Source organism: Bolinopsis microptera, chromosome 11 (assembly GCF_026151205.1).
Source record: "Bolinopsis microptera isolate Bmic1 chromosome 11, MBARI_Bmic_1.0, whole genome shotgun sequence".
Classification (NCBI taxonomy): Eukaryota; Metazoa; Ctenophora; class Tentaculata; order Lobata; family Bolinopsidae; genus Bolinopsis; species Bolinopsis microptera.
In genome coordinates, this window is record NC_087082.1 from 6,371,094 (window position 1) to 6,386,946 (window position 15,853).

Below are 15,853 nucleotides of genomic sequence, written 5' to 3' on the forward strand. Positions count from 1 at the left end.
CACACAAAAATCGGGGTGAACCCCCCTTAAGGAATTTTGCAGCATTCTTGCCGTGCCGTGCTGAAGGCTCCAGTTTGTTCTCTGTTTTCTTTACTTTGGGTTCCTATAGTCAGGAATTTAGGTTTAAGCTATTATACTTATAGTTGAGTAGCTGTAAATCTTTGATTTAGGATTCTAAAAACTAGTCTGTTATTGCTTAATAAAGTTTCTAAAAACTAGTCTGTTATTGCTTAATAAAGTTTCAAAAACTAGTCTGTTATTGCTGAATAAAGTTTCAAACATAGTCAGTTATTGCTTTAGTATGAATTCGATGATTTCCGAACAGCCTGTATTTTGCAATCCGAATTAAATATTAATTAAGCCTTCAGTTCAGTACTACAACTTAACCTAATTGGTAATTTCTGCACTTAACAATTGATTACCCAGTACCCAGTACCCACCATAAGCACTGTTTGTTTGGTCAAGAGCAGAGGAAGTTATGTCGAAATCTCTGTCAGATACTCAACTAGCTGATTTTAAAGAAACGTTTACCCTGTTCGACAAAAACGGAGATGGTAAGACTACCAGTACCAAATAAGGTAATGTAACCATAGTAACATTAACTTATATGGTAATGTAACCATAGTAACATTACCTTATATGGTAAGACACCGTAAAAAGATATAATGATGATGATATGTACACGCTGTAAACTAAAGTTGAAAATATTTTTTCCAGAATTCAAATTTTCCTGGCGAGTATTGTTTTCTCAGCTTACTTAGCTTTTCAGTTACTTTTCAGTACCGGTTGGCTTTTCATCTCTTCGACAAAAATTATTGTTTTTTTTTGCGTATTTGAAAAAAAATCATAGCCTTCAGATGATCGATATGAATACAAAAATGGATATAAGAAACCCGACAATCCTCAGGAACTATCACAACAGATGAGTTAGAAGTAGTAATGAGGTCGCTAGGACAGGATCCTACTGAAGAATACCTTCAAGCTACCATCGCTAAGGTAAATCACTGTTTACCTACAGCTCAGTAAATTTAAATGCAGAAAACTTATCAAAAAAAGCAATTCCATAGTTACACTATTAGTTACCATAGTTACACTACTGCAGTCCAGCCCTATTGTTACCTCTACCTGCAACCCTCAGGTGGGGGGGGGGGCGTTACCATAGTTACACTATTAGTTACCATAGTTACACTACAGTCCAGGCCTTATGTTACCTCTACCTGCAACCCTCAGGTGGATGCCAACGGTAATGGATCGATGGAATTTGACGAATTCTTGGAACTAATGACTGAGTACATGGAGGTTGATGAATCTGAAGAAAACATGCGTGAGACTTTCGACGTGAGTGAAAATTGTAAAAATAAGGGATCACTCCCAAAGTTCCGTATTCAGTATACTCACACTCTTTACTTATTAGTGAAACATAAAGCCACTCATGTGATTAAACTAATGATGGAGTAACGATTTGTATTGACCTAATCCATAATCTATGATTCTCCTGTCTCCACTAAATTTCCAATCAGGCATTCGACCTCAACCAAGATGGGAGGATAACAGGGAAAGAGTTGAAGACAGCGATGAAGAACCTAGGCAATGACCTCACTGACGAAGACATCACGAAGGTGATACATGTAGCAAGTGGTAACTATGGTTACCTACCTATATATGGCAGTGTTACTGTGGTAACTGGTAACTGGTAACTGGTGAGGTGTTCAAGATAGCGCCTGTGAATAACTCCCATCTTGCACATATTATATTGTATCTCTATTTCTTAGATATAAAATTGGTACAGTGAACCGTCAATAAAAATTGTTGTCATCATATTGTCGTCATCATATTGTGATCATGGTAACGTACGTGGTAACCATGGTAACATCATGTGATTATGAGACAGAATGTCATATGAAAGTTTAGATAATGTCAATTACAACAAGTAAATTACAACAAGACGTGTATGAGCTGCTGCACTGGTACGTGATATACAAGTTACATTATAACATACAAAATAGTATTTATAAGTAATTAATACAAATTGAAACGACGGGTTAGGTCAAACCTAACCCGTCGTTTCAATTTGTATGTCGTTCTCGGCTTGGCGATTGAGCACTGTCAGCAGACGATTCACATAGCCATGTATCTACGCGTACTGCGTGACGCGCTTGTTTCGGCGGTCGCCGCTAGTCCCACAATTAACGCTAATATATTTCAGATGATAAAGGAAGCAGACCTAGTCCCACAATTAACGCTAACATATTTCAGATGATAAAGGAAGCAGACCTAGTCCCACAATTAACGCTAACATATTTCAGATGATAAAGGAAGCAGACCTAGTCCCACAATTAACGCTAACATATTTCAGATGATAAAGGAAGCAGACCTAGTCCCACAATTAACGCTAACATATTTCAGATGATAAAGGAAGCAGACCTAGTCCCACAATTAACGCTAACATATTTCAGATGATAAAGGAAGCAGACCTAGTCCCACAATTAACGCTAACATATTTCAGATGATAAAGGAAGCAGACCTAGTCCCACAATTAACGCTAACATATTTCAGATGATAAAGGAAGCAGACCTAGTCCCACAATTAACGCTAACATATTTCAGATGATAAAGGAAGCAGACCTAGTCCCACAATTAACGCTAACATATTTCAGATGATAAAGGAAGCAGACCTAGTCCCACAATTAACGCTAACATATTTCAGATGATAAAGGAAGCAGACCTAGTCCCACAATTAACGCTAACATATTTCAGATGATAAAGGAAGCAGACCTAGTCCCACAATTAACGCTAACATATTTCAGATGATAAAGGAAGCAGACCTAGTCCCACAATTAACGCTAACATATTTCAGATGATAAAGGAAGCAGACCTAGTCCCACAATTAACGCTAACATATTTCAGATGATAAAGGAAGCAGACCTAGTCCCACAATTAACGCTAACATATTTCAGATGATAAAGGAAGCAGACCTAGTCCCACAATTAACGCTAACATATTTCAGATGATAAAGGAAGCAGACCTAGTCCCACAATTAACGCTAACATATTTCAGATGATAAAGGAAGCAGACCTAGTCCCACAATTAACGCTAACATATTTCAGATGATAAAGGAAGCAGACCTAGTCCCACAATTAACGCTAACATATTTCAGATGATAAAGGAAGCAGACCTAGTCCCACAATTAACGCTAACATATTTCAGATGATAAAGGAAGCAGACCTAGTCCCACAATTAACGCTAACATATTTCAGATGATAAAGGAAGCAGACCTAGTCCCACAATTAACGCTAATATATTTCAGATGATAAAGGAAGCTGAAGCAGACCTAGTCCCACAATTAACGCTAATATATTTCAGATGATAAAGGAAGCAGACCTGGACAATGACGGTTGTGTTGATTATGATGAATTTGTCAGGATGATGTCAGATTAATAAGAAATTAAATCTTTAAGTGTGATTTATTCCTTTATTCATAGAAAGAGGCAAAAGGTTACCGTTAAATACACTGCACGGTTTAATTTGGGAAGTTTTGATAATTGTTGTGATTTGTGCAACAATAACTATAATTGGGACGACTATAAAAAGTAATATTAATGACAGTGTATGATATTTCTGATGTCATGATCATCGCCAAAACGAAGTAATTAATTTAGTCTATTTATCACACAAATATTTTGCTTTTTGAGTAGTCATTTTACCAAAACCCATATTCATGGGTAGAGTGGACCGCTGCCAGTGTCTCTCTTTCCCAAACAAAAGGAAATGATATTAATTTGATTGACCGTTCTCAAATGCAAAATGATACCGAGAATGAAATCGGTCGCTCGCTTTTTCCATTCATTCACGGCTATACGAATTGTAATAAATTTCGATTGATTACATCAGTCAGATGCTGTAAAAATCTCTTTGGGTTGCGTTCGAATCGATACCTAGTATTTCGGGGTAAGGGTAGTAGTTATTGCTTAATGAATTAGCTGAAGTTTATTGAATCTTTATTGCCGAGTACAGCTGCCTTTGGGTAGATCTTCTTAATCTATTACAATTGTAAATGAATGGGAAAAGCGAGCGACCGATTTCATTCTCGGTATCATTTTGCATTTGAGAACGGTCAATCAAATTAATATCATTTCCTTTTGTTTGGGAAAGAGAGACACTGGCAGCGGTCCACTCTACCCATGAATATGGGTTTTGGTAAAATATCATCTCTTTTTGATTATAATGTCAGGGTACTTTATAAAGTCGAAATATAAACTGATATCTTCATTAATTAATAAGGAGGAAGTTTCAACGATTTCGAAATTTTCCTTTAAAAACATTTCCTTGTGTTTAGGTAAGCATATCGGTCGATCACTGACTGAATATGCCACCTAATACTCATTCAAGTTGGCATTAAATTCATATATAATGACATTAAACTGTCGTGGCAAAGCAGAATTTGTTGGAAATCACGAATGAGCAAAATTCTCACCTTTCGCACGTGCAAACTTTGAGCGGACGTTGCGTGCGCATCCAATATTGAATCGCCGTAAATTTTTTCATGTAATTGTTTTATATATAGCTTGATAAGCATGCAAAGTTTCAAAGTATTTCAAGAAGAACTGTAATCACAACGGCACTCTAAAGTTGACAGAAAATGACGAAAACAGCAATTTTCAGTGATTTTAGCACTTTTCTATCAATTTGGGCGTGTCCCCACGTGTGCAACTTTTCGATTTTCAACTTCAAAACTAGCCTAATGCACAATTTATACCTAAAGGAAGCAGAACTGAGCTCCTCAACTCAAGGCATGGCCCAACACCAGAGAATACTAAATCGCAAAATTGACGTTTTTATAAAATAATTCTTCAAAAAAGCACAAACTTCAATGACGAATATCTTTATGAAGAAGCAAGCTAGAAAAACTTTCCGGTAGATTTTCAGAATGCTTGAACAATTATCTAAGATAAAAATCTCCTCAGATTTTGAATAAAATTACTCCTTAATGGTTTAAAATTAATTTTAAAAGTTATTACTTTGTCAAAAATCAAGTTTTAAAAACGGTTAACTTTATGACGTCATCAAGGGGTGTTTATGACGTCAAATAATTTTTTATACAATGTAAACTAAAGTGTAAACAATTATTTGCAAGACCTGTGGTCAGAAATGGCTTTATCTTTTATACTTTTGAATCTATGGACAATTAAATACAGGCTACAATTGACTGGCAAAGCGTCTATCCCTGAATATGTATGTATCACAATGCTGGCAAGCATTACCGTCGCCCTTATATTCACAACACTATTTACCCCCTATACGATTATATCCCCTTTATTGTTTTCCAGGCATTAAGACTCATCGAAAGTAGTTCAGCAGGTACATTTAAGTTCAAAACATTCTAATTCAATGTTGAAGATGACAGGAATAAGAAATAGTTATATGGAGGTTTTTAAGAAATTTGCGCAAAATACGCGCCAGCATGTTATACGAAATTAGGTAAAAAACCCAAAATCGCCATATTCAGGTGCCTTAAAAATCATGTTAAAATTGAGTTAGAGATCTGAAACTTTGCAGGGCGTCTAGACCTTGTCCAAATCGACTGTAAAAAAAATGTCATGTTTCAGGAGTATCGGGAAGTGGGTTTTCTGGAACCCCTGTTTTACGACAGATTGTCGTGAAGATATATATATCACAGTGCTGGCAAGCACGAGCGGTGTCTTTATTGGGGGTATACTATGTACCCCCTTTACTATTGTACCCCTTTACTATTATACCCTCTTTACACCCCCTTTGGTAAACGTCGGAAGCCTCTTTCGTGCACGCGAAGCGTGCACTCCGGCCGGAGGCGGCGGCCGAAGGCCGCCGCCTCCGACAGGAGTTTTTCAGGCATTAAGACTCATCGGAAGTCGCTCAGCAGATATATTTTTAGTTCAAAACATTCTAATTTGATGTCAAAGATGACAGGAATAAAAAATAGTTATGCTGAGATTTTAAAGAAATTTGCATAAAATACTCGCCAGCACTGTTATACGAAATTCGGTAAAAAACCCAAAATCGCCATATTCAGGTGCCTTAAAAACCATGTTAAAATTGAGTTAGAGATCTGAAATTTTTTAGGGCGTCTAGACGTTGACCAAATCGACTGCAAAAAAAGTTTCAAGTTTCAGGAGCATCGGAAAATGGGTTTTCTAGAACCCCTGTTTTACGACAGATTGTCGTGATATATACATACATAAACAGGATTAAACAGGATTAAACAGGATTAAACAGGATTAAACATGAAATTACCAGAGAGAACACTAACGGACTCGTCTTGGCTATACAAGGATGAATAAATAAATCAATAAATAAAATTATTAAAACTGAATCATTTAAAAATTATTAAAATTTAACCGTTTACAATTTCACGAAAATAAAAGAAGATCGTCTATAATAATTTAAGGTAATACAGTAAATAAAGTTCGAGTACGAGGATTAGGACTTATTTTTAGGATTTCGAAGGTTTGAAGAGTCTGTTAGGTATTTCCCGAATTCTTTTGTGTGACAAGAGTTCATTATGGTCCTATACTCTTTTAGCATTACAAGGCTTTTCAGGTTATCAGAAAGCTTTGAGCGGAGGGAGTGGTATCCAGGGCATTCAGTTATGACATGATCCTCAGTTTCTAGGATAGGTGTTTCAAAGAAAGGTAGCTCTTCGAAAAAGCGAATGACGTCTGTGTCTGGAGAGCAGCAAAAACGACACGTTTTCAATGCTGTGTTGTATCGATCACTAGTATATCGACCTTTCTCTACCCTCAGATCGTGACTGCTAGAGCGAAGTTTAGCAATGTTAGCTCTCTTAAGCCTGCACGGAATCTGTAAGTACTGTTCTTCACCAAACTCAGGTTTGACCGCGGTGTAGAATGACATCTTCGGCTGGTTGTGAAGATCCTTTTTCCAGTGGTTCACAAAGGTTTCGTGTATGTGCTCACGTGCTGCAAGAGCGGGGTGTAGGTTTGGTTTAGCGGAGGTGCTCATCTTGATGATAGTGGACCAAGTGTCATACCAGGTAAGGTTCAGTTGTTTCTGCTCCTGAAATGTATGGTGCAGAAGTGTGTTCACGTTACCTACTACCGCTTGTGATGCTCTATAGAAGTAGGCAATACATTGAGGGAGGACGGTCACTGTCCAGGGGGTTCTTCCTGTGTCGCCGTAACAGAAGTTGTTATTTGCCTTTTTGTGGACACCCAATATCCATTTAAGAATTTTTAGGTGAGTAGATTCGAGAGCATCTTTTGCTGCTGCTTTTGGGAGACTCACTTCTTGGTTTTTTGAGAGAATGGCTTTCGCGATGTTGGTCGATGGCAGCCAAACAGGGCATCCGTATGTAGCTGCTGGCTTGACTAAGCTATCGATGAGTTTTAGCATCGTGCTAGTGGAGAGTGCTCTCGTGTCAATAATTCGTCTCATAGAGAAGAACGAGCGTAGAGCTTTTTTCCTAAGCTCGTCGATTGCTTGTTTGAAGGAACCGTTCAGAGAGAATTGGATTCCAAGGTAGCAGTATTTTCTTACTGGTGCGATGTCCAAGTTTCCTAGTTTAAATCCGTAAGCACATTTGAGTATTCGTGAGCTTGTGTTAAATACCATCACACTGGTTTTGTTGATGTTCACAGACAACTCCCACTTTACGGCATAGTCATGCAAGCAGTTCAGCAGTTTCTGTAAGCTGTCCGCATCCAGCGCTAAGAGGACCAGGTCATCTGCCCAAAGGAGGTGGCTTACTTTTAACACCGTTTAGGAGGTACATCCAATTCCTCAATTTGTTCCAGCCTGATGGAGAGCTCGTGGATATAAAGTTTGAAGAGCTCAGGGGACATTGGATGCCCTTGTTCTGTACCGATCGTAACGTCAATGGCTGCGGAGAGCTTTTGGATCAGCTTGACTCGGGTTGAAGAGTTGTTGTACATGTGACTGATGCATTCGAAGAATTTGCCTGCTATTCCCATGTTGCTCAACTTGAACAGAAGTGCTTCCCTACATACACTATCGAAAGCCTTGCGATAGTCAACAAAGCATGCGAATAGTCGCTTCTTCTCTTTCTTGGCGTATTTCTCAATGATTGTATTTAGGGTGAGTATGTGGTCATTACATTGGGCTCCACTCCTGAATCCAAGTTGATAGGGTCGGTCAGGACAGGCTCTTTCTCTGAATTCGATTAACCGTTTGAGGAGTAGATTCGAAAAGAGTTTACCGAGACAGCTCCCAATTGTTATGGCCCGATAGTTATCAGGGTTTTGCCGGTCACCCTTCTTATGGAGGGGAGTTGTGATGGAGTTGTTCCAGGGGTAAGTTCCATGCTGGAGGCAGGAGTTGAAGAGTTTTACCACGACGAGTTGGAGTTTCTCGTTGGAGTTTTTCAACATTTCGTTGGATATCAGATCATCGGACACACTCTTATTGTTTTTGAGTTTTTTAGTTGCATCTTTGATTTCCTGTAACGTGAATTCGCGATTCAGTTCATCGACCAGTTCCTTGGTAAGCTGCGGGTTGTTGGACAATGGAGTAGAGGTGACATCGTCCCTTGAGTGATCGTTCCTACCACACTTCCGGTTGTAGAGATCATTAAAGAATTTGTGGAAGAGGATGAGATCGTAAATGTCGAATGGTTCTTCATCTTTGTACTGGTCAGATAGCCGTTTGAGTGCTGCCCAGTTTACATCTCCACTTTCGTTTATCTTCTGGTTCATCTCATACAGGAATTTCCCCTTTTTCATCCTCTTAATAGCTCGGTATTCCTTTTTTCTGAGGAAGTGCTGGTCACGAAGGAAGTTGCTGTGTGGGTTACTGTTGGCATTTCTGTCGGCTCTGTTGGCCTCCCTTTTAGCATGTCTACAGCTTTGGTCAAACCACTTTTTCTTACTGGTGCGTTTGCCACTTTTGGTCGTAGTAACAAAATTCGCAAGATTGTGGTATGTTGCAACCACGTCTTCATTAAGCTGAGCAGCGTCGTTTGCTGTGTTCACTGGTTGATCAAGGAGGCAGTCCATTTTGTCTTTGAATGACTGATCATTCTGTGCCAGCCGGAACTTAGTTGCTGTGTCTGCAGAGAGGTTCTCTGATAAGTTCCATTTGAAAGCTTTAGGTGCATCTTGGATATCTGGCGATTCAAGACTGTTAGAAATCCTTCTTAAAGGGTTTGTCGATATTGACATTGACAGCGCTCTGTGATCGGAATATTGAGAGATGCTCTCAATTTTCAGGTGGCGGACTCTGTCATGAAGACTCGTCGAGACGCAAATGTAATCAACTGTGCTGACACCATGCCGCTGAATACAGGTGGGTTCACCGAATATGTCGCCGAGAGTTCTGCCATTTAGGATGACTAGGCCTGTCATCTGAAGGAGTTCGATGAAGGGTCGCCCATTCGTGTTTAGCTTTGGGTCTGAGTTATTGCGTTTAGCCAGCTTTTTAGAGAAATGAGCGTCGAGCTCTGTATCCTTCATTAGACTATGGTCTGATAACATGTCGTCCAGAGTGCCAGTTCTAGCATTGAAATCCCCGAGAAGAATGATATCCTCGTTCAGAGGAACTCCAGCCAGGAATTCTTGAAGATCCTCTAGAGTTGACATACTGTCTTTAGTTTCCAAACCTTTTCTTCGCTTCTTGTAGGATCCATTTTTAGGTGAGTCATAGACATTGATAATATAGGTGTTTCGGTCTAGGTCGAAGTAGTTAGCTTTAAGCTTAACTACAACGATATCTTCCGTGGAATTCATACGAACGTTGGTTACACCAGCTTTTAAGCTTTTGTGAACTCCGATACATACTCCGCCTGAATTTGATCCCTTCCTGTTAGAGTTAAAGCAACAGTAGTTACTTAAGTTGATCTCCCCTTTTGTTTCTTGCAGAGCAAAAATATCGTGGTTTTCAAGTAGTTCACGAATTTCGGTTATATCAACCTTGGCTCCTTCAATTTTGTCCCGAGAGTGGTTGATATTCCAGCACAGAAACTTAAGGGAGTGGCGGGACCTCGTTGATGTGAGTTTAGTCATTGCTAAACCTGTTGGTGCTGCGTCTTGTTTTATCATTGTCGTGGTAGCTTATTCGGGGGAGTCGCAGGGTCTTCCTCAGACCCTCCCGGAGGCGAAGCCAAAGCATCTTTTGACCTCTCTGCCTTAGCTCGAATCCAGTGTTGAACGAATAAGAATTTTGATCGCCAATTTTATCGTTTGAAAAGGTGAAGATCCTATCTTTGACATCCGGCCTGTGTTTGTGGAGCCAGCTAACATGGTTTCTGGTCTCCTCATTGACGACTTGTATTTTTTCATTGATGCTAGAGTTGTTGGAGGAGGGTATCAGCGCTGAAAAGCATATTTGAGCCTTTGTGGTGTTCAGTAAATGTTCGTAGAGTTCCTTCACATTGCTTACAAGACTTGATTTCTTTTTAAGGAAATCATTGCTCCCTGTGTGAATGTAAATGCACTCAGGTCTTAGTCTTTTTATAGTGTTGTTGAGCTTCTTTGATTTTTTCAGCATATCTGAGTAACTATCTGCTTTAAAACAGTGAACATTAAACTGACTGTTAAAGCGCCTCGGGTCAAACTCGTCAAAGCTCTCATCATGGATGAGAAGAACTGTGTGACGCCTGTAGCTAACCTTAGCTTCAGCGGCAGAGTTTGTTTCACTGGAACCCCGATCGGGGGGGTTAGTATGTTCTATTCTGTTTCCGAGGTCATATTGGCGGCTTCTAGTGTTGAGGTTCTCCCGACTTCGCCTCATTTCGCTAGAGGGTCGATCGCCTCTAGAGCCCCTTTCATTGTGGTTTTTCATGTTCTGCTTGTTTGCCACCGTGAATGGCGTCTTGTTGCTTTGATCAACCCTCTCTGCCCAGGACATCTCTGCTTGCTTGAGCTCGCTTTCACCTGAACGTGCTGTGGCATCGCTGGAGCTGTTACGGTGTACTCTGCATATATACATATATATATATATATTCAGGGATAGACGCTTTGCCAGTGAATTATAGCCTGTATTTAAGTGTCCGTAAATTCTGAAGTATAAAAGATACAGCCATTTCGGACCACAGGTCTTGAAGATAATTGTTTAGACTTCAGTTTAGATTATGTTAAAAAGTAATTCAACGTCATCATCACCACTTGATGACGTCATCAAGTTAACCATTTTTAAAACTTGATTTTTCACAAAGTAGTCATTTTTCAAATCGATTTTACGCCATTGAGGAGTAATTTTATTCAAAATTTGAGGAAATTTTTATCCTAGATAATTGTTTAAGCATTCTCAAAATCTACCGGAAAGTGTTTCTAGCTTGCTCCTTCATAAAGATATTCGCTATTGAAGTTAGTGCTTTTTTAAAGAATAATTTTATAAAAACGCTAATTTTACGTTCTAGTATTCTCTGGTGTTACACCATCCCTTGGGTTGTGGAGCTCAATTTTGGTTCCTAAAGGTCTAAATTATGTCATAGGCTAGTTTTAAAGTTGAAAATCGAAAAGTTGCACACGTGGGGCCACGCCCAAATTGATAGAAAATTGCTAAAATCACTGAAAATTGCTGTTTTCACCAATTTCTGTCAACTTTGGAGTGCCGTTGTGATAACAGTTCTTCTTGAAATACTTTGAAACTTTTCATGCTTATCAAACTATATATAAAACACCATCACGCAAAAATTGACGGTGATTCAATATTAGATGCGGACGCAACGTCCGCTCAAGGTTTGCACGTGCGAAAGGTTAAAATTTTGCTCATTCGTGATTTTGAACAAATTCTGCTTTGCCACGACAGTTTAATGTCATTATTTATGAATTTAATGCCAACTTGAATGAGTATAAAGTGGCATATTCAGTCAGTGATCGACCGATATGCTTACCTAAACACAAGGAAATGTTTTTAAAGGAAAAATTTCGAAATCGTTGAAATCACCTCCTTATTAATATTAATGAAGTTATGAGTTTACATTTCGGCTTTGTAAAGTACCCTGACATTATAATCAAAAAGAGATGATATTTGACCAAAACCCATAATCATGGGTAGAGTGGACCGCTGCCAGTGTCTCTCTTTCCCAAACAAAAGGCAATGATATCAATTTGAATGACCGTTATCAAATGCAAAATGATACCGAGAATGAAATCGGTCGCTCGCTTTTCCCATTCATTTACAATTGAAATAGATTACATGTTATAAATCGAAACTTATTACAATTCGTAAGCCATGAATGAGTGGGAAAAGCGAGCGACCGATTTCATTCTCGGTATCATTTTGCATTTGATAACGGTCATTCAAATTGATATCATTGCCTTTTGTTTGGGAAAGAGAGACACTGGCAGCGGTCCACTCTACCCATGATTATGGGTTTTGGTCAAATATATAATATATATGTATATATGTATAGACGCTTTTGGCAGTCAATTGTAGCCTACATTTAAGTGTCCGTAGATCCAAAAGTATAAACGATACAGTCATCTCGAACCACAGGTTTTAAATATAATCGTTTAAGCTTTAGTTTACATTGTATTGAAAAATAATTTAACGTCATCATCATCACTTGATGACGTCATCAAATTAAGTGTTTTTAAAACTTAATTTTTGACAAAGTAACAACTTTTCAAATCGATTTTACTCCATTAAGGAGTAATTTTATTCAAAATCTGAGGAAATTTTTAGCTTAGATAATTGTTCAAGCATTCCGAAAATCTACCGGAAAAGTTTCCTACCTTGCTCCTTCATAAAGATATTTGCTATTGAAGTTAGTGCTTTTTTGAAGAATAATTTTATAAAAACACAAAAGTTGTGAATTAGTATTCTCTGGTGTTGGGCCATCCCTTGGGTTGTGGAGCTCAATTTTGCTTCTTAAAGGTCTAAATTGTGTTATAGGCTAGTTTTAAAGTTAAAAATCGAAAAGTTGCACACGTGGGGACACGCCCAAATTGATTTAAAATAGCTAAAATCACTAAAAATTGTTATTTTCACGATTTTTATCAACTTTGGAGTCCCGTTGTGATCCAAGTTCTTTTTGAAATCTTCTGAAACTTTGCATGCTTATCAAACTATATATTAAATACCACTATGCAAAAATTTACGGTGATTCAATATTGTATGCGCACGCAACGTCCGCTCAAAGTTTGCACGTGCGAAAGGTGAGAATTTTGCTCATTCGTGATTTCGAATATATTCTGCTTTCCACGATATTTAAATGGCATTATATATGAATTTAATGCCAACCTAAATGAGTAAAAAGTGCCATATTCAGTCGGTTATCGACAGATATACCTACCTAAACACAAGGAAAAGTTTTCAAAGGCAGAATATCGAAATCGTTGAAATTATCTCCTTATTTATGATTATGTTAATGAAGTTTCGACTGTGTAAATTATCCTGACATTATAATCAAAAAGAGATGATATTTGACCAAAACCCATAATCATGGGTAGAGTGTACCGCTGCCAGTGTCTCTCTTTTCCAAACAAAAGGAAATGATATTAATTTGAGGAACCGTCCGCTAATGCAAAATGATACCGAGAATGAAATCGGTCGCTCGCTTTTCCCATTTAATAAGCTTTATTACAATTCGTAAGCCGTGAATGAATGGGAAAAGCGAGCGACCGATTTCATTCTCGGTATCATTTTGCATTAGCGGACGGTTCCTCAAATTAATATCATTTCCTTTTGTTTGGAAAAGAGAGACACTGGCAGCGGTACACTCTACCCATGATTATGGGTTTTGGTCAAATATATATATATATATATCACGACAATCTGTCGTAAAACAGGGGTTCTAGAAAACCCATTTCCCGATACTCCTGAAACCTGAAACTTTTTTTGCAGTCGATTTGATCAACGTCTAGACGCCCTGAAAAATTTCAGATCTCTAACTCAATTTTAACATGGTTTTTAAGGCACCTGAATATGGCGATTTTGGGTTTTTTACCGAATTTCGTATAACAGTGCTGGCAAGTATTTTATGCAAATTTCTTAAAAATCTCAACATAACTGTTTTTTATTCCTGTCATCTTTGACATCAAATTAGAATGTTTTGAACTAAAAATAATTCTGCTTAACGACTTCCGATGAGTCTTAATGCCTGGAAAACTCCTGCCGGAGGCGGCGGCCTTCGGCCGCCGCCTCCGGCCGGAGTGCACGCTTCGCGTGCACAAAAGAGGCTTGTAACGTGTACCAAAGGGGGTATAATAGTAAAGGGGGTATAATAGTAAAGGGGGTATAATAGTAAATGGGGAACATAGTATACCCACAATAAATGCAACGGTCGTGCTTGCCAGCACTGTGATATAATTATAAGTCAGTAATATTCATTTTGGTTCTTTTACATTTTCAACTTGATTGTCTGCCAGATAAAATTCAAGGCGATCGATACATCAAAGTTGTTACTATTGCTCTATCGTAATATAATCAACATTTATTTTTAGCTAATGCTCCATTTGATATTGTTTTATCAACTTTTAATTTTACCGGGCAAATTTGTGTTTATCATGATATTCGCGAGATTTTTGATTTTTAGCGTGCGTTTCATTTTGTGCTAGCTTATTATTCTCCGAATTAAGACCTAATATTATGATTAACCTAGGGACATACCTACTGCATGTTCGATATCATGACATGCGCAAAATATTGCAAACAGTCTTATAAATAACCGGCCACAATTCTACAACGATACATCCGCTGCCAATAACACTAAGAAAGAGTCTTGTGTGAAGAAATTATAATCTAACACGTCATAGAAAAATAAGGTAAAAAACGGATACAATTTTTTCAGAAAAATGTCTTACTTTAAGGTGGTTGTACGGTACGTACTTCTCATCTTAGAGTATCTTGTGTGATTAAATTACAATCTTTTTCTTACATTTTCTCTGATCAAGTCCGAACAAGGATTGCTCTATGAACTTGAAGTAGTCAATGTGGTACAAAATGTGGTCATTTTAGATTTAACTGACGCAAGAAATTTTGGGAATTCTCTGCGATGATTTCTTGGACCTGTCCTGACCATATTCCGTTGAAATCGCTTTGTTTAAAATTATTACCGACAAATACTTACATTTTGACATATTGCACTGGTAAATCTACAAATTATTTTTGGGGTGTTGCTTACCGTAATCGATTTAATTTTAAAAGCATGAGAAAATCTATGAAAGTTTAGAAAATATTTCAATTAGCTAAACCTTATTACCTACTACGATGAAATTTGAAACTAGAGAGTGATGAATTCCTCATGAGGTTTTAGCGGAAAGACACATGATCTTTTTTCGATATATACATTCTCTACAGACCATATAGGTATAGGTATATATGGTCTGTAGAGACTTTAGTCAACTCTTCACAGCTGTCCATAAAAAATGAATTGTATAATGTATATTGTACTCTTCTCCAATGTATACAAAAATATTGGTTATTGCTTCCAAGTGTCAATCTTGTTCCGTGATCGTACATCACCATTAAACACAGTATAATGTAGGTATAAGAAATAATGACATTAGAGTTTGAAATCCAATATCTTTTTCCAGGCCTCTAACTCAATTTACCTCGCGGAGATTTATGACTTTAATTTGCACACTCTCGCATACATAATCATGTAATATATGTTGTTGTTGTGCTTATTTTTAGTGATTTGATCGCTGCATGCTGTTCATTTGTTTTGTGCATTCTGTAGTAAAATGATTTAAATTATTATATTAATTATCTCCATAATCTCATCAGACTATGAACAACAGCATCATATTTTGCTTTCACCTCTGTAAACTTGAATTATTGAATAACATTATCATGATCCTCCCTATAACTAAACACTACAAATTACAATGTAAATATCATGAGCCATCAATTATAGTGGAGTGTGTAGCTTGAAACACTGTTAAAAGTTCTAGGAA

At 37.9% G+C, this 15,853-nt stretch overlaps 2 protein-coding genes across 2 annotated transcripts; one reads left to right on the top strand and one right to left on the bottom strand.

Annotated features, from left to right (window-relative positions):
• The first annotated feature begins 430 nt into the window (after positions 1-430).
• Positions 431-14,489, top strand: LOC134823571 (calmodulin-A-like). The gene is made up of 6 exons (XM_063835105.1): positions 431-554; positions 908-996; positions 1,231-1,338; positions 1,521-1,619; positions 3,363-3,721; positions 14,272-14,489. The coding sequence occupies exons 1-5, from the start codon at positions 479-481 to the stop codon at positions 3,435-3,437; spliced, it is 447 nt and encodes a 148-aa protein (XP_063691175.1). The 5' UTR covers positions 431-478; the 3' UTR covers positions 3,438-3,721; positions 14,272-14,489.
• LOC134823582 (uncharacterized) lies at positions 7,745-9,736 on the bottom strand. Its single transcript, XM_063835117.1, has one exon. It carries the CDS (start codon positions 9,734-9,736, stop codon positions 7,745-7,747), a length of 1,992 nt encoding a protein of 663 aa, XP_063691187.1.
• Positions 14,490-15,853: the final 1,364 nt, after the last annotated feature.

Bases quoted from the DNA above. Each gene is read 5' to 3' on its own strand.
- LOC134823582 (XM_063835117.1), bottom strand. From the start codon at position 9,736: ATGAATTCCACGGAAGATATCGTTGTAGTTAAGCTTAAAGCTAACTAC.
- LOC134823571 (XM_063835105.1), top strand. From the start codon at position 479: ATGTCGAAATCTCTGTCAGATACTCAACTAGCTGATTTTAAAGAAACG. The intron at 997-1,230 runs GTAAATCACTGT...TGCAACCCTCAG, and splicing joins TTCAAGCTACCATCGCTAAG to GTGGATGCCAACGGTAATGG. The intron at 1,339-1,520 runs GTGAGTGAAAAT...ATTTCCAATCAG, and splicing joins ACATGCGTGAGACTTTCGAC to GCATTCGACCTCAACCAAGA.